This window comes from Dendropsophus ebraccatus, chromosome 6, assembly GCF_027789765.1.
Source record: "Dendropsophus ebraccatus isolate aDenEbr1 chromosome 6, aDenEbr1.pat, whole genome shotgun sequence".
NCBI lineage: Eukaryota > Metazoa > Chordata > Amphibia > Anura > Hylidae > Dendropsophus > Dendropsophus ebraccatus.
Genome location: NC_091459.1, coordinates 15,968,901 through 15,988,715, shown reverse-complemented (window position 1 = coordinate 15,988,715; position 19,815 = coordinate 15,968,901). Strand labels below are relative to the sequence as shown.

General features: G+C 42.8%; 1 protein-coding gene across 2 annotated transcripts in view; it reads right to left on the bottom strand.

The window, feature by feature from the left end:
- The window catches only part of ECE2 (endothelin converting enzyme 2), a 68,967-nt gene extending 49,681 nt beyond the window's left edge, over nucleotides 1-19,286 (bottom strand). Inside the window, exons 1-3 of one of the 2 annotated variants that reach the window (XM_069973464.1) lie at nucleotides 19,230-19,286; nucleotides 10,015-10,101; nucleotides 6,359-6,503 (exon numbers count right to left, since the gene is read on the bottom strand). In XM_069973464.1, coding sequence (XP_069829565.1) covers nucleotides 6,359-6,503; nucleotides 10,015-10,101 — 232 coding nt within the window. In that variant the 5' untranslated portion in view covers nucleotides 19,230-19,286. Of the gene's footprint in view, nucleotides 1-6,358; nucleotides 6,504-10,014; nucleotides 10,102-18,686; nucleotides 18,828-19,229 lie in introns of those variants that run through there. The other variant, XM_069973463.1, reaches the window with a different exon arrangement.
- Nucleotides 19,287-19,815: the final 529 nt, after the last annotated feature.

The window sequence follows — 19,815 nt, the reverse complement described above, 5'->3', positions numbered from 1 at the left end:
ATGATGACAAGCGCTTATGTCATAAAGAAGGTTCCATAAAGCAATGCACCACGCCCTGATCAGTGCCATCTTGGATGCGCCAGAGGACCTTGAGCTTGACTACTTTACTGCCCCCTACCCCTTGGAGGTTCTAGCAGGTGAAAAGGGATGGTCTGCTTTAGACTACCCCTTCATCAAGTCTCCATCTTTTTGAGGACCTGGATCTGTGAGGGAGAAGAGATACATCCGCCTAGCCATCAATATTTATATTATGGTATTACCCTCTAAGCCCAGGGGAGGGGCAACTCTCCAGCCATGGCTCCCTTGAGGTTTTCCCCCACAGGGGGTTTTTCTTCGCCTGAGTGCTGGAGGTTGACTCTTCATGAGTTGAGGGTCTGCCATTTTCAGTGTCATGCAATTTTAAATAAAACTGGGACCCTTTGACACCTGATTACAATGTGTTGTGTCTTTATTTTGCGTTTTTTGATATAACTTATTATGCTTGGGAGTTGGGGGTCCATCCCATATTGTAGAGTCATACAGCTGGACATCTGCCTGCTTCACAGATCTATCACCTACACAATGAGGGCAAGTAGGATGGAGCAGTGGCTAGTAGAACTTCTGCATGTATGTGCATATCCCTGGACTAAAGGGGCACTCAAATCTTGAAGAAAAAACGTGCATCGCAAGGTTTATACCTACATCTGCAAGATTTGTCAAAAGGTTTTTTCAAGTGACAGGGTCACACCAATCATAGCATATCATGGCAACATAGAGACCACCATAAATATATATCATATATATGTTGCAGGATTTGATGTACCTATTCTGCATGTTTTTGTGTACTATGTATGCATATTTGTAATGTGCATTTCTTTATATCTGTGCTTTACAGATTCCCTAAAGGAGAAGTCTTGTGAAACTAACAAATGACAGGCAGGCAGTAGGGTGTGTGAAGATAACAAAGTATACTTACCAGTCCCTGTGCCCCATAGCGCTGCTCTTGGGTCTCTCTCACAGCTGTCAGAAGTATTTTTCACCTGGGTTTGGTGTATATCTAAGCCCTGGCTCCTCCAGCTGCAATGTCACTGAAGCGGCTGATGGATTGCCTGCTCAGCCAGTCAGTGACTGCAGCTGTGTCCCGTCCCAGTCACTGATGATCCATCAGCCGAGTATAAGACGTTGCAGCTGGAGGAGCTTGAAGGAGGCCTGTATCTGTCGGATAGCGTTAGGGAAGCGTTATGAGGGCACGGAGACAGGTAAGTATACTTTTGTTATTATGTTCCCGCACCCCTGCAGTTTCATGACACTTCTACTTTCAAGAAAATTAAGTGGCACGCTATGCTGTTTGCATAGAGTGACTGACAAGTTATTTGAAATAGTAATGTGAAAGGTTTGACGCTGTTTATATCTAGTATATGTAGGATGGGCCCCCAGGATTAAATTCCCTGGTGGGCCCAAGGTACCCCAGTCCAACACTGGTTACACACCTGGCAGGAATAGACACTAATTGACAATGCACCTGCACAAACTGCATTGTAAATTGCAGAGATTTAACATTTTAGCTGAGATATTAGCAAGGCTAAATCTGCGTTTACACGAAACGATAATTAGCCCGATCGTACGATTAACAATGTCAGAGTAACGTTTTTTTTTTATAACGATCAGCGTTTAGACGGTACGCTATATCGCAGCGATCGCTTAAGCCTATCTCACACATTGGTTACATCGGCGAACGACTGTTCACACGGAACGATCTGCAAATTTTTTGCGAACGATCAACGACGATTTGAGAACATGTTCAAAGATCAAAATGAACGATTTCTCGCTCGTCGTTTGAGAGTTCGCTGCATTTACACATACGATTATCGTTTGATTTCGATCGTTATCGTGCGAATTTGCACGATAATCGTTCCGTGAAAACGCAGCATTACTATTACATGCATCCAGGAAAGATATACATTTTACATAGAAGTGCGGACCTGGCAGGGTTTGCATCCGAGTCTCTGCAATACTGCAGGACAAACTCTGGGCACTGAGCCACAAATAAAGCTTCAATCATATTTTCCTTTTCTTTTCTTCTTTTTTTTTTCCCAAAAAGAAACTTGGAAATATAAAGTTGTATTAGCAATCACATGCATTGATAATGGAGCTCCTTATGTACGCTTTCTTTATTTTTTGCATACAGGCAGAACCGAGAAAAGTTATCAAAAACATTTTTTAAAAATCTCCAAAATTTTTAACACAGTGGGTGACATTTATCAAGGGCTTTTTACCTATTTTTAGGTGAATAATTGGATTTTCGTCAAGTTTTTGTCTTGTATGACTAAACGTTCTATGTATGAAACAGTATTAAAATTATTTACATGAAACTTTTTTTTTTTTTTTTTAATCTGCCCGTTTTAAAGGGGTAGTGCGACGCTAAGAAATTATTCACAAAATAACACACGTTACAAAGTTATACAACTTTGTAATGTATGTTATGTATGTGAATGGCCCCCTTCCCCGTGTTCCCCGACCCCCGCCCGCGCCGCACTACCCCTTTAAGTATTCACCTAAAAATTTGCATAATCCGATATTTGCGCCAAATTTATCATTTGCAACTTTTTAAAAATGTGCACAAACAGGGGCAGGCCTATGTCTGGACAGTACCTGGTAAATATTTTTGCGCAATTTTTGGTGAATATTCAGAGAATATTCTATCCACAAAGCTATGAATAGTTTGTTAAATTAGTCCTTATCGGCTGGGTAAAAAAAAATCAAAAAAAAAAATCAGGCGAATACTGTGTAAAGCAAGTGATTTGTTTGGAATACACAGGGTCAAGAACATTCTTGCTCTCATTACCGCCCCACCGGGGCCTCAACTTGACACACAAACTCAATTCTGGCTCTGAAACCAAATAGTTTCCACGGAATCAGGTAACAGTGGGGTGCTGAGCAGCTGTCCCCACTAAACTACAGATATCAAAGGACACATTGGGACCTAGTTAACTGTATGTAGTCAGGTGCTTGGCTAGGTATACAGTATACAGTAATACCTATAGGAGCTTGAGGAAGATAACTAGATGTGAGAACACAGAACAATGCTCCAAATCTCTGTGAGATGATCTTCTTACGATGGCAGGGATACTATTTTTCATTGTCGAAAAGTTTGGGAGTAAATTTTAGCCCCCCTCATGAATTTATGAATATGATGAATTAGGAACCGTCTTTCAGCTGAATAATGTTTCAGCTAAATTGAAGGGGTACTCCAAAATTTTTCTTTCAAATCAACTGGTGTCAGAAAGTTATATAGATCTTAAGTCTCAAGTCTTCCCATATTTATCAGCTGCTGTATGTCCTGCAGGAAGTGGTGTATTCTATCCAGTCTTACACAGTGCTCTCTGCTGCCACCACTGTCCATGTCAGGAACTGTCTAAAACAGTAGCAAATCCCCATAGAAAACCTCTCCTGCTCTGGACAGTTCCTGACATGGACAGAGGTGGCAGCAGAGAGCACTGTGTCAGACTGGATAGAATACACCACTTCCTGCAGGACATACAGCAGCTGATAAGTACTAGACGACTTTAGATTTTTTAAATAGAAGTAAATTACAAATCTTTCTGACACCAGTTGATTTGAAAGAAAAAGATTTTTGCCAGAGTACCCCTTTAACTTGAACACCCTACCAAAACAGAGAATCTATAGACTTTGGTAACTGATACTAACTAGTCCTATGATTACAGCAGCGGCGGCACTGGTTCACAAAATGGGGGAAATGTATCATTGCTTTGCTACATTTTCTTTCACTAACAATCCCAGTTGGCCTTTGTTTTTCCTGTTCCACTGTATTTAGGGAGTAATATTTGTACGCTAACAGCAGTGTGCATGTGAGTTTTTTTTGTTTTTTATGTGCCTGACTGAATTTGAAATTTTTATTGCACATAATGGTAAAAAAAAAAACTGCAACTAAAAGAAGGTACACGGAAAAAAATTATATATAAATTCCCCTCAAGTGTAGAAGTTTACTAACAAAGAAGGGGGAGAAAACAAAATGTGAACTAGAAGACTATAGAAATAGTGACCATGACCAGATGCAGTTCCATTCATGTTCAAATGTTTTTTCCTCTCCATTTTTTAAAAGAGAAATTTTTCACTGTTTGTGCAGTGACTGTTGTTGTTACATTATTCTAGGTCAGGTGGACTGATCGCTCTTTGGCTATGTTCACACAACGTCCAAAAGAGGAAAAAGGCGTCTGTTATTGCATCATATTAACTGACGGCAACAAATTGCATTGAAGTCTATGGAATAACGGACGTCTTTGTCACAGCGTATTAAATGACGTCCCCCTCAAAAGACATCCGTCATTTAATACACTGTGACAAAATGATGCAATAAAGGACGTCTTTTTTTAACACAAAATGCGGGCGCCTTTTTCCTTTTTTGGACGTTGGGTGAACGTCTTTGTCTTTCATTGAAAAGTCCATTGAATTTAATAGTAAAAACGGTCAAAGGACGGTGAAAAAAGAAAAACGGTGTGTGTGAATAACTAAAAAATAACGTCCGATGTTTGCAAAAGACGTCCGAAAATAATTGTCATGGACGTTATTTGGCTAGGTTCTCACAATGACTCTTTTTGGCCGTTCCATGGACGTCTGTCATTTTGAGGTTAAATATTAATGTAATAATGTGATGTAAAAACTGTAATTTTGCAATGATGTCTGTGGTTTCAAATAACGGATGTTATTTAGGCTCAAAATGAAGGGGGCCCAAAAAAGACGGCCATCGAAAGGCCTAAAAAAGATGCTGTGTGAACCTAGCCTTTAAATGTCCGCACAGACAAAGTCTATTATTTTATACACTGTGTGCATTGGACGTCCATCATTCCATTGACTTCATTGCATTGCATTGAAGTCAATTAAATATCGGAAATAACGGACGTGGATGCCTTTTGTATTTTTTTATTTGGAGGTTCGCTTCCTAAACATTTCCTCTACCGTCTGGTCCGTTACAGCCTTAGGCTATGTTCACACTGCGTATGAATCCGTCCGTAGTGCGAACAGCGAATATACGCACGTAGTTTTGAGGTTGATGCGTTCGCTTGAAAGTATACGATATACACCCGCACAGTGCACACTACGTATGAGCTTACGGCCGGATCGTATACGGCGCCGTGAAAAATGAACAAGACCATTGTTTGAGGCCGGAACTGTTCTAACTCACGGCCGTGGATTTCCATGCGGTCCCGTACGGAGTACTTATTTCAGCCAAATTGAACTTGATTTTTCGATCCAAAAGGTTCTGTGTGTATTACTGGGCTGGGCGAAGATTTCCAAGTAAATGACCTGCCTCAGATCGCTTCGAAACAAGCTAGGGAAGCATAACTCTACTACGGCCGTATGTTCGCGGTGCGTACGCATCCGGTCGCATGCCGATTTTTCCCACGCCCGTAGTTTGAGCCGCACATGTACGCCGGCGTACGATCTACGGACGGATTCATACGCAGTGTGAACATAGCCTTATGGCGCGTTTACACGGAACGATTATCGTTCAAATTTTCGCAATAACAATAGCATTTCAGCGATAATCGGCTCGTGTAAACACAGCGAACGATCGAGCGACGAGCGAGAAATCGTTCATTGTGATCTTTCAACATGTTCTCAAATCATCGTTGGTTGTTCGCAAAAAATTAGCAAATCGCTTTGTGTAAATAGTCTTTCAAAGATTCACCCTATGGCGCTGTTCACACTGAGCAAGAACATCGGAAATTGATGCTTTGAGTAAATGAGAGGGCGTTAGCTCCTCCGCTGCCGCTGCTCTCTGTTCAAAGAAGGGACATGTCATTTCTTTGAACGGAGAGGCGAGGAAACTGATACGCGCGCACCCTCTCATTAGCTCAAAGCAGGACACTGAGCCCGGCGGGATTCCGCAGCGGAGAGATCTGCCGCAGAATTCCGATATTCTTGCTCAGTGTGAACAGGGCCAATGTGTGAAATGGTGTTACGCGCTCTTAAAAACAATCGCAATAACAATTTTTCTAACGATTTTTTCTAGCGATTTTTCTAACTATTTATTCGTCTAAATTGTTGCTTCAAAATCGTTAAACGATCGATTGGGCGAATTATCACTTTGTGTAAACGTAGCATAACCCACTCATCCCTCTCCTTCCTTACAGTGGCCTTCCTACTGTTATTATAATATTATAATGCTTCATAATGAACTATAATTTCTTATAATTCCTAATGAGATTTTAGTATGACATCTGTTCGTATCATTAGGCTGCGTTCACACTATGTTTTTGCAATCCGTTTTTCGTAGTGTGAACCCAGCCTTATACACAATCCAGCAAGTGGAGAATTTGTGAAATGAAAGTAAGAAGACCATGAATCTCCTTGGTACCTGATACTTGCTGAACTCCTAAAGCAATTAGACTTCCAATGAGCAACAATCCTAGAACTGCACTCAGGGCTCCCAGAAAGATTTCAGTCTGAGATCGACCTCCAAGGGAACTAAAGATGTGTCCTCTTCCCTTCCGAAAACCGACCTGAAGAGACAAGATCAAAGATACAAGGACGTGTGATGCATAACATGTGCCAACATCTGTAAAATGGTCAGGTTATTTTCAAAGGGCAACAGCAACCTACAGGTGCAAGTGCTTACCATATATACTCCCCCTGGTGTACACAGGATAAAAACCTGCTGTATAGATATTAAAAAGTGAGGATCTTAGCAAACTGTTTGATCAAACAGAGCAGGGGTGTAACTACCATTATAGCAGCCATAGAGGCTGCTATGGGGCCCACCGCATCAGAGAGCCCCATTGCCTACTCCTGCAATACACTGGGACCCCTAAGCTGTCACCATCTGCAGCACCAGGTAGCCAAGGGGGTTGTGCAGGATCTGCAAATGTCCCTTTAACTGAAAGCACTACTGATGCAGTTATGATCGCTTGACGGCTTATTGGTCAGCTGGGAAGGGGCCATTTCTAGTTACACCCCTGAAACAAAGTGTACCATGTCACCACGGTAAGATGTCCTCAGAGACATGGTCCTTTTAATATCTATAGAGCAGGTTTTTGCTGTGTGTACACCGGGGGGAGTAAATATGGTAAGCACTTGCATCTGTAGGTTGCTGTTGCCCTTTGTTTTTTTTGTTGTCAGTAATTTAGACAGTGACTAGGAAGTGAGGGACGGAGATTCAAAGCTCTGCTCCTGTGCTGTCAATCACAATCCAGGGAGAGAGCTACAGATATGATAGAGACAGAGAGGCACACTCATACTGTATATTCCTAAGGGTGCCCTTACATACACTTTTTGTCTGGCATTTTTCAGACCTAAAAAAAACTGCCAGAAAAAACAACAATGCTTTTTTTTCTGTGCATTGGTATTTTTTCCTAGCGTTTTTTTGACTTTATGTGTGAATGGTCTATGTTGTGGTTGAGGCGTTTTTGTTTGCTGATCTTTCTTTCCCTCTGACATTACATGGCCTAGCTGCGGGACGACAAAAGGTGACAAAAACGCGGGGGGGGGGGGGGGGGGGGCTATATTATATAGGGATGCTACGCATGGAGTGGGCTAGAAAGTATAGGGATGCTGCACATGGAGGGCTTCACTACATGGGGATGCTGCACATGGCGGCTATAATATATAGGGATAACGCACATGGGGGGACGATAATATATGGGGATGCTGTATATAGGGATGGTTCAGGTGGGGCCTTTACTATATTGGGATGATGCACATGAAGGGGCCTTTACTACATGGGGATGCTGTACATAGGGGGCTTCACTATATGGGGATACTGCAATGAAGGGGCCTTTACAATATTGGGATGCTGCACATGGGAGGGCTACAATATATTGGGATGCTGCAAATGGGCTAGTACATAAAGAATGAATGATAAGCCTAAAAAGTTAAATTTATTGGATATACATTAAAATAACGTAATAAACCAAAAACAATGCTGCAAATAGGGGCCTGTACAATATGGGGATGGTGCACATGGGAGGGCTTTACTAGATGGGGATGTCAAAGATGCTGCACATGGGAGGCTATACTATATGGAAATTCCACACAGTGGGGGCTACACAGAGGAAGTCTATGCTGCATATGGGGGGTCTTTACTATATGGGCATGGTACACATGGGGGGATATATTATATGGGGAATGCTCAGAGGAGTCTATACTATATAGGAGAGCATATCTAGCTACTATTTGGGGGCACAAGAGAGCCTTAAAACTATATGAAGCAACAGAAGAACCACAAGGGACCTAAATACTATATGTTCTGGAGCAAGAAGCTTAAACTGTTTCTCTGGTAGAATCTGGAGAGAGGATTTATGGCCAGGAGAGGAATTAGAAATGCCCAGCGCGAAAAAGAGAAGTGAACGCCTCCTGTGAGTCACTGGATGTAACTGCACTCTCTTATAGGGTATTTTGTGGTAGTGATAGTGGTCATGGTGTGGCGGTATAATGTAGTGATATCAGCAGCTGTAGAATGGAGAAAATATTTAATCACTGTATGGTGGTAATATTTATTGATACTTGATACTGTCCGGGGAGACTAGGGGGTCGTTTACACAGACAGATTTATCTGACAGATTTTTAAAGCCAAAGCCAGGAACACACTATAAACAGAGAACAGGTCATAGAGGAAAGACTAATAGACTAAGGGTGGTATTACACGAAGCAATTATCGTTCGAATAATCGTTCAATCGGTCGTATTTGAACGATTATCTTTAAGTGTAATAGTAGACAACGATTAAACGACGAACGATTGGTCGCTGGTCGTTTAATAGGTTTTGAATCTATTTTTATCGTTTGTCTTTTACACATCGTTCGCACATCGTTCGTTTGAATAAGATGTCGTTAGCCGTTCCCTGTTCATTCGCAAATTGAAAGGGGAGTGTTCTTGAATTTTGTTGCTCCAATATAACCGATAATCTTTCCGTGTAGTAAAACGAACGATTATTAGGCAACCGGTATTGCGATCGTTGGAGATCGTTTATCGTTAATCGTTAATTGAAAAAAATCGCTTCGTGTAATACCACCCTAAGAGTTCTCCTCTTTTCAAATCCATTCCTGGCTTTTGCTTCAATAATCTGTAGAAAATCTGTCTGTGTAAACACACCATTAGTGTGTCCTTAAAGGGGTTGTCCGGCGAAAAAAATTATTCACAGAATAACACACATTACAAAGTTATACAACTTTGTAATGTATGTTATGTCTGTGAATGGCCCCCTTCCCCGTGTCCCACCACCCCCACCCGTGTACCCGGAAGTGTGGTGCGCTATACATTACCTGTCACGTGCCGACCACGGTCTCCGATCCTCAGCAGTGACGTCTTCTTCGGGAGGCCAGCGGATCTTCCCGAGTGCTGGCCGCCCTCTGCAGCGTCATCCGAAGCTCAGCCGCGATTGGCTGAGCATAACTGTGCTCAGCCAATCGCGGCTGAGCGGCTGATGACGCGGCCACGTCATCAGCTGCTCAGCCGCGATTGGCTGAGCACAGTTATGCTCAGCCAATCGCGGCTGAGCTTCGGATGACGCTGCAGAGGGCGGCCGGCACTCGGGAAGATCCGCCGAACTTACGAAGAAGACGTCACTGCTGACGATCGGAGACCGTGGACGACACGACATGCGGTGAGTATAATGCACCACACTTCCGGGTCTAGCGTGGGTGGGGGGAAACACGGGGAAGGGGGCCATTCACAGACATAACATACATTACAAAGTTGTATAACTTTTTAATGTGTGTTATTCTGTGAATAATTTTTTTCGCCGGACAACCCCTTTAAAGGGGTCTATGTGGACAATAAGAACAATGAGTGATGCACTTTCTCCACAGTATATGAGCTGTATATATTCTAATCTCATGTAGTTGTGTCTCTGAAAGCATTGTGCCTGATGGGGGAGGGCGCTGAAAGCAATTTCCGTACAGGCCGCCATCTACCCTAAGGCCGGCCCTAAGTGCCGATTTTGCGTTTCTTCCTGATTCATATCATGGAATATATATATAAACAGGTAAAAACAGATGTTGTACAGATTGTCTCATACCTCTACAGTATCAGGAGATGAAGCTGTCTCCTGTGTAGGGTCAGGAACATCTTCATCATGAAATGTGGCACGTTTGTAGTCAGACATCTGGAAAAGGCAGGTGAAAAAAGAAAATATATTCTATACTATAACATGGTGAAGTGTGAGCAAATAATCGGAGGGCAAATATTAAAGGAGAAGACCGGAGAAAATTTTTATTAAAGTATTGTATTGCCCCCCAAAAGTTATACAAATCACCAATATACACTTATTACGGGAAATGCTTATAAAGTGCTTTTTTCCCTGCACTTACTACTGCATCAAGGCTTCACTTCCTGGATAATATGGTGATGTCACTTCCTGGATAACATGGTGATGTCATTTCCTGGATAACATGGTGATGTCACTTCCTGGATAACATGGTGATGTCACTTTCTGGATAACACGGTGATGTCACTTCCTGGATAACATGGTGATGTCACTTCTAAGATAACATGGTGATGTCACAACCCGACTCCCAGAGCTGTGCGGGCTGTGGCTGCTGGAGAGGATGATGGCAGGGGGACACAGGGCACTGGAGGGACACTGAGCATCCCTCTGCCATCATCCTATCCAGCAGCCACAGCCCGCACAGCTCTGGGAGTCGGGTTGGGAGTCAGGAAGTAACATCACCATGTTATCCAGGAAGTGACATCACCATGTTTTTCAGGAAGTGACATCACCATGTTATCCAGAAAATGACATCACCATGTTATCCAGGAAGTGACATCACCATGTTATCCAGGAAGTGACATCACCATGGTATCCAGGAAGTGACATCACCATGGTATCCAGGAAGTGAAGCCTTGATGCAATAGTAAGTGCAGGGAAAAAAGCACTTTATAAGCATTTCCCAAAACAAGTGTATATTGGTGATTTGTATAACTTTTGGGGGGCAGTACAATACTTTAATAAAACTTTTCGCCAGACTTCTCCTTTAATTTACAAAATATAAGAAAAGAAAACGCAAAAGCATTGTGAAAGAAAGCAACACCGACAACAAGATATCTAGAACTAACACAGTCAGATAGAACATTGGAATTGTAACAAACTTGGTGAGGACTATCTGGTCCTAGTATGCAGGCGGTTTCTTGTGACCCATTCAGGGAAATTATCTATGTCACTTATTCTATAACTGAGTAATCTAAATAATAGCTACCCAATAATGTGGCTCCCAAAACAGACATATCAGATAATTTTATAGGTTCCTTTGAAGATTAAAGGCACACTCCAGCAAGAATCTCTTTCTTTTAAATCAACTGGTGTCAGAAAGTTATATAGACTTGTAATTTATTTCTATTTAAAAATCTACCGTCTTCCAGTACTTATCAGCTGCTGTATGTCCTGCAGGAAGTGGTGTATCCCAATCTGACGCAATGCTCTCTGCTGCCACCTCTGCAGCAAATCCCCATAGAAAACCTCTCCTGCTCTGGACAGTTGTGGCAGCAGAGAGCACTGTGTCAGACTGAAAAAAACACATCACTTCCTGCAGGACATGCAGCAGCTGATAAGTAAGGGAAGAATTGAGATTTTTAAATAGAAGTAAGTTACAAATCTATATAACTTTTTGAAACCAGTTGATTTCAAAGAAAAAATATTTTCGCCGGTGTACCCCTTTAATTCAACTATTTTACTAATCCTGGCATACATAAAAGCATGACAAAAATATCAAGCACAAATTCAACACCATAAAGAAGCCTTAGATATAAAATATGATTATATACTACATATTACAGCATCAGTACTAGCTGATTATGCACATGTCTCATATAGATAACTGGATAAAAGAGGAGCTGGTTTGAAATAGATTGTCAAAATTAAGACATTTAAATATTTTTGATCAAATCAGACTTGGCTATAAAAGTTAAAGGAGAACCAACGATAGTAAGGTGTGGTACAATGTGGCAGTGACACAACAAGACAATTGGCTGTAAGGTATTTAGTAAAACAGCCACAAGAACACAAAATAAAGGGGTACTCCAGCGAAAATATTTTTCTTTCAAATCAACTGGTTTCAGAAAGTTATACAGATTTGTAATTTACTTCTATTTAAAAATCTCCAGGCTTCCAATACTTATCTGCTACTGTATGTCCTGCAGAAAACATTTTGTTTTCAATCTGACACAGTGCTCTCTGCTGCCACCTCTGTCCGAGACAGGAACTGTCCAGAGCAGGAGAGGTTTTCCATGGTGATTTGCTACTGCTCTGGACAGTCCCTGACATGAACAGAGGTGGCAGCAGAGAGCACTGTGTCAGACTGGAAAGAATACACCACTTCCTGCAGGACATACAGCGGCTGATAAGTATGGGAAGAATGGCGATTTTTAAATAGAAGTAAATTACAAATTTATAGAACTTTCTGAAACCAGTTGATTTGAAGTAAAGAGAAGTTCACTGAATAACCCCCTTCAATCAAGCTGGTACAAAGTGTAAATGGCAAGCAGTTTTACAATATACTTGTATTTTACAATCATTGTTATAGACACGACCAAACTGTGCTCCATGCTGCCTCTGCGCTGATATTTGGTCTTTTGTCTGTTCAAAAAAATAGTCCCCATCCTTTGTGCGCTTACGCAAGGAAAGACACCTGTTCATCATGCAGGTTGTATATCAACTGAGGGCAATTAACTTTGTCTAATTATATTATTAACGTTTGCTAATTATACTATCACCCATGCGTGCTTACCAGGAGACAATGCTCTGTGTTATACAACAATTCAGTCAGTATAATATCGCTGTGTGGTTACAGAGGTTGTTGTGCTGTGTGGCAGAAGAGCTGACCGTACAATGCGAGCACCCTCAGGATTGTCTGCTACTGAATGTGGATATATAGCAGCAGTCTACATGCACAGTGAAGGGAGACACCTAGGGGGAGATTAATCAAACACGGAGTAAAGTGAGACTGGCTCAGTTGCCCCTAGCAACCAATCAGATTCCACCTTTCATTCCTCACAGACTCTTTGGAAAATGAAAGGTGAAGTCGGAAATGTACCGACTCAGACTCCAGCTTTAAAAAAATCTTTAAAAAATGTAGAATTGAATTTTCATATGAATTTTACAAGTTTTGCTCATGAATATATATTATGAGCAACATTCTAATAGGACATAAGGGTATAAGAAGCAGGTTTTGGCTTGTAAGGGTTGGTTTTTTATTATTTTTTTTTTTTCCTTTCTTTTTCTTTCCCCCCTTTTTTTTTTTTTTTTGTTTTTGCGCGCTGGGGTTGGGGGAGGGTCCTGGAGTAGGAGTAGAGGGGGTCTCTTTTGGGTGTGTTGTTACTTTTGATATTGTAATAATTTGTTGTTGATATACTGGAAGTGTGGTTTTTCACTGTTATATCTCAGAAATTTATAATAAAAAACTTTATTTAAATTAAAAAAACCATTCTAATAGGACACTGGCCCTATTACATAAGGGGGTCGGGGAAAAGTTGACGGTCACTATTTGGCAGTTTGTTTCTGAGCTGGAAGAGTCCATTGTGTGGGGGAGATCTGTGCTGTTGTCTGTGCAGGCTGTGTGTGTGTGTGTGTGTGTGTGTGTGTGTGTGTGTGTGTGTGTGTGCGCGCTATGGCTGCAGTAGGCTGTGTGTATGTGTGCTATGGCCGCAGCAAGCCGAGTGTGTGTGTGTGTATGTGTGCTATGGCTGCAGCAAGCTGTGTGTGTGTGTGCTATTGCATCCCCACACAGTGACCTTCTATATCACTGTGTGACCTCTATATCACTATGACCCCTCTCTATATCACTATGTGTGACCCCCCTCTATATCACTATGTGTGACCCCCCTCTATATCACTATGTGTGACCCCTCTCTATATCACTATGTGTGACCCCTCTATATCACTATGTGTGACCCCTCTCTATATCACGATGTGTGACCCCTCTCTATATCACTATGTGTGACCCCTCTCTATATTACTATGTGTGACCCCCCTCTCTATATCACTATGTGTGACCCCTCTCTATATCACTATGTGTGACCCCTCTCTATATCACTATGTGTGACCCCTCTATATCACTATGTGTGACCCCTCTCTATATCACTGTGTGACCCCTCTCTATATCACTATGTGTGACCCCTCTCTATATCACTATGTGTGACCCCTCTCTATATCACTATGTGTGACCCCTCTATATCACTATGTGTGACCCCTCTCTATATCACTGTGTGACCCCTCTCTATATCACTATGTGTGACCCCTCTCTATATCACTATGTGTGACCCCTCTCTATATCACTGTGTGTGACCCCTCTCTATATCACCAGTTGTGACCCCTCTATATCACTATATGTGACCCCTCTCTATATCACTATGTGTGACCCCTCTCTATATCACTGTGTGACCCCTCTCTATATCACTCTGTGTGACCCCTCTCTATATCACTATGTGTGACCTCTCTGTATCACTATGTGTGACCTCTCTATATCACTATGTGTGACCCCTCTATATCACTATGTGTGACCCCCTGTATATCACTATGTGTGACCCCTCTATATCACTATGTGTGACCCCTCTCTATATCACTATGTGTGACCCCCTCTATATCACTATGTGTGACCCCCTGTATATCACTATGTGTGACCCCTCTCTATATCACTATGTGTGACCCCCTGTATATCCCTATGTGTGACCCCCTGTATATCACTATGTGTGACCCCTCTCTATATCACTATGTGTGACCCCTCTCTATATCACTATGTGTGACCCCTCTCTATATCACTATGTGTGACCTCTCTATATCACTGTGTGTGACCTCTCTATATCACTATGTGTGACCCCTCTCTATATCACTATGTGTGACCTCTCTCTATATCACTATGTGTGACCCCCTGTATATCACTATGTGTGACCCCTCTATATCACTATGTGTGACCCCCTGTATATCACTATGTGTGACCCCCTGTATATCACTATGTGTGACCCCTCTATATCACTATGTGTGACCCCCTGTATATCACTATGTGTTACCCCTCTCTATATCACTATGTGTGACCCCCTGTATATCACTATGTGTGACCCCTCTCTATATCTATTATCATATTCCTGATCTCACACGGTAAATGGCATAAGCACAAAACTCACCAAAGTACAAAATTTCAGGATTTTTGGTCACATCCAGAAAAATGTTAAGAAAAATGATCAAAAAGTTGCACACACACAAGTTAGGTACTGATAAAAAGTAGAGATCATGGCAGTAAAAATAAGCAGTCAAACAGCCCCATAAACCAAAAAATAAAAGCATAATAGGGATCAGAATACAGCAGTTTTAAACACAGTTACTTGTTTTAAAGTTTGAATTTTTAAAAGTAGTAAAATAATATAAAAGCTATAATATAAATTGGATATCGTTGTAATTGTACTGACCTGGGTAACATAAATAACACATCGGTTTTACTACATGGCAAATGGTGTAAAGCCAAATAAAAATTTTTATTTTGTTTTTTCTATTTCACTGCACAAATAATTTAATTTCAATTTTGCAGCATATTTTAAGTGCGTCATGGCAAAGTACCATTGGTGCCTCTAAAATCCGACCAAAAACTTTCTCCAACTTGGGGAAGTTGGATGCAGCCCTAGGGAGTCCTGGGAAACATGGATACCGCCATAGGCTATGTTCACACAACATATTTTTTTATGACAAGATATTTGCATTTTAATTAAAACAATGTCTGTTCTTGTCATAGACAAATGTTTTGCATTTAAGTCAATGCAAACAATGGCCGTTGCTCACATAGTGTATCGGTTTCGATGCAATTTTTAATGGAACAATGACCGTTGTTTGACACTCACAACGAGCGCTATAGGCACCTTGTGTGTAAGGGTGGTATTACACGGCCGATGGGGGCCCAATAATAACTGTAAACCAGCGCCAATTTGCTAGTTCGGCCTTCGTTTACTGGGCCTATTACACGGCCCGATAATCGTTTAACAAGGGCTGCATGGACATTGTTACCGACGTCCTTGCCGCCCTTGCTTAAACTCTATACATTACCTATCCATGGTCCAGGGCTCATCTTGCGCTCTGCTTCTCATCGGGTCCCGCACACTGCAGCTCCAGAGCGGCCTGTTTCAGCTTACAGGCTGCTCAGCCAATCACTGGCCACGGTGGACCCTGCCAGTGATTGGCTGAGCAGCCTGTCTGAGCTGACGCAGGACCCAGAGAGAAGACCCGGACCCGGGCGAATTATCGTTCCGTGTAAACGCAGCATTAGGCTACTTCTAATGGTGCATTTACACATAAAGATTATCTGACAGATTATCTGCCAAAGATTTGAAGCCAAAGCCAGGAATGGATCTGAAAAGAGGAGAAATCTCAGTCTTTCCTTTATGACCTGATCTCTGTTTATAGTCTGTTTCTGGCTTTGGCTTCAAGTCTTTGGCAGATAATCTGTCAGATAATCTTTCTGTGTAAATGGACCCTAAGAGCAATGTAGGGCACAGCGGGGGCAATAGTGAGTATATGATATAACGTCACTTAGCCCACATTTATGATACAATGTTACCTAGCTGAAACACCTACAGCAGTAATGTACTATAGGGGGTCTGTAAACATTTAACAAAATAACATCAGGTTTACGTGAATATCTTTACATAAGGAAGCAGTAAGATGTGATTAATATATGTATGTATTGTGACACACGCTACCAGATTAGTAGAATTGAATCTTTCACTTCCGAAGTTAAAGGGGACCTCCAGCAAAAAAAATCGTTTAAATCAACTGGTGTCAGAAAGTGCTGAAGATTTATAACTTATTTCTTTTAAAAAAATCTCAAGTCTTTCAGTACTTATCAGCTGCTGTATGTCCTGCAGGAAGTTGTGTTTTCTTTCCAATCTGACACAGTGCTCTCTGCTGCCACCTCTGTCCATGTCAGGAACTGTCCAAAGCAGGAGAGGTTTTCTATGGGGATTTGCTGCTGCTCTGGACAGTTCCTGACATGGACAGAGGTGGCAGCAGAGAATACTGTGTCAGATTGGAAAGAACTTGAACTTGAGAAAGGCCACCTTATATTTGGCGGCCGAAACGCGTCGTTTTAAATAAATATTCTTTTCATGCAATAACCACTCCAGTCTGTGGTACTTCTGGACACCAGCGCCCTACTACAAGCCGGGATCTCACACGGTCCTGAAGCCTGCATCGGCTGGCAATCTGCACTTTCCATTGTACGCCTCCCTTGGACGTACCCCGGCAGGAGCTGCGGTGTCCTACTCCCTATGTCTACTGTAGAGTTGTGCCTATAATTTCGCACAACTCTCCCAGGTGAGTGCAACACCCTCTTTGTGTTCGACACTCTTTACCCTTATTTACTACACCAGGAGGCGCCCCTGTTTTCTCCCTCTCCTCTCTCCCTAGATTGGAAAGAAAACACAACTTCCTGCAGGATATACAGCTCCTGATAAGTATGGGAAGACTGGAGATTTTTAAATAGAAGTAAAGTGCAAAGTGCTTGTATACACCTCCATCAGTGCACAGTACATACAGCCCTGTATACACCTCCATCAGTGCACAGTACATACAGCCCTGTATACACCTCCATCAGTGCACAGTACATACAGCCCTGTATACACCTCCATCAGTGCACAGTACATACAGCCCTGTATACACCTCCATCAGTGCACAGTACATACAGCCCTGTATACACCTCCATCAGTGCACAGTACATACAGCCCTGTATACACCTCCATCAGTGCACAGTACATACAGCCCTGTATACACCTCCATCAGTGCACACTACATACAGCCCTGTATACACCTCCATCAGTGCACAGTACATACAGCCTAGTATACGCCTCCATCAGTGCACAGTACATACAGCCCTGTATACACCTCCATCAGTGCACAGTACATACAGCCCTGTATACACCTCCATCAGTGCACAGTACATACAGCCCTGTATACACCTCCATCAGTGCACAGTACATACAGCCTTGTATACACCTCAAACAGTGCACAGTACATACAGCCTTGTATACACCTCCATCAGTGCACATTATATACAGCTCTGTATACACCTCCATCAGTGCACGTTACATGCAGCCCTGTATACACCTCCATCAGGGCACAGTACATACAGCCCTGTATACACCTCCATTAGTGCACAGTACATACAGCCCTGTATACACCTCAAACAGTGCACAGTACATACAGCCTTGTATACGCCTCCATCAGTGCACATTATATACAGCTCTGTATACACCTCCATCAGTGCACAGTACATACAGCTCTGTATACGCCTCCATCAGTGCACATTATATACAGCTCTGTATACACCTCCATCAGTGCACATTATATACAGCTCTGTATACACCTCCATCAGTGCACGTTACATGCAGCCCTGTATACACCTCCATCAGTGCACAGTACATACAGCCCTGTATACACCTCCATCAGTGCACAGTACATACAGCTCTGTATACACCTCCATCAGTGCACGTTACATGCAGCCCTGTATACACCTCCATCAGTGCACATTACATACAGGCTTGTATACACCTCCATCAGTGCACAGTACATACAGCCCTGTATACACCTCCATCAGTGCGCGTTACATGCAGCCTTGTATACGCCTTGTATACACCTCCTTTAGTCCGTCAGTCTCTATGGGTGATGAGAAATAAATGAACGTGCACCCGGTGTATATAGATCTCCCCGGCACTCACGCTGTTGCTGAGATTCTGAAGCGCAACGTTCATCCTGGTGATGATGGAGCAGCATCTACATGAGCCAATCCAAGAAATGCCGAGCCATGCGCAGGAGCCAAGGGATAGAGTGCCCGCTGCCCATCCCCGGATCGCCCCACAGATCCCAGCTAGCCTTGGCAAACTGCAGGGAGATAAGGCCTGAGAGAGGGGGAGGGAGAGGCAGGGCGATGGAGGGAGGGAGGGAAGCTGGGGCTGCTAACTGGGAACGCTCTGGTTACCATGACAAAACCCTATTGTATCCTTCAACAGGAAGGACAGGAGAGCATCAGATGTTACAGGGAGGGGGCAGAAGGAAAACACACCGAGCATCATCTCTAAAGAAGAAAAGAGAGAGCGGCGAGATGGAGAGGGTAGAGAGGCGGATGACGCGGAAAAAGATGCTGAAAAGCTGACGTAGTAACAAAAAACATAGAATAATAGTAATAATAAGTGGAAACACTTACCATTGTGACTCACTATACTACCGTATGGCTAGAACGTCCATCTCATTTACGGCCCTACCTGTGGCTGGTGTGGAATGGAGTCCAGCTCAAGTCCGATCGTTCGGCATTTGATTACCGGTGGCTGAAGAAGTTGGACGCAGCGCTAGGGAGCCGTGGAAAACATGGATACAGCTTATGGCCATGTTGACGCAGAACGGGTCGGAGAAGGGTCGGTGTCAGAGAAGGTCATCCCGGCCGGTTCTGCCGATGATCTTCATTTCTGAAGAATTCGGATGGTGTGCGACCGCATCCGAATTTCCCACTGCACACAATGGAGCGTGCGGCTCTGGCCGCACGCTCCATTGTGTGCAGTGGGAAATTCAGATACGGGTGCACCCACATCAGAAATAAAGATCAACCTGTGTGAACTGACAGGTTCAATGAATAGCAGCCGCAGAAAACTGACATTGTATACTGGAGTGTATACTATGGGGGAGATTTATCAAACATGGTGTAAAGTGAGACTGGCTCAGTTGCCCCTAGCAACCAATCAGATTCCACCTTTCATTCCTCACAGACTCTTTGGAAAATGAAAGGTGGAATCTGATTGGTTGCTAGGGGCAACTGAGACAGTTTTACTTTACACCATGTTTGATAAATCTCCC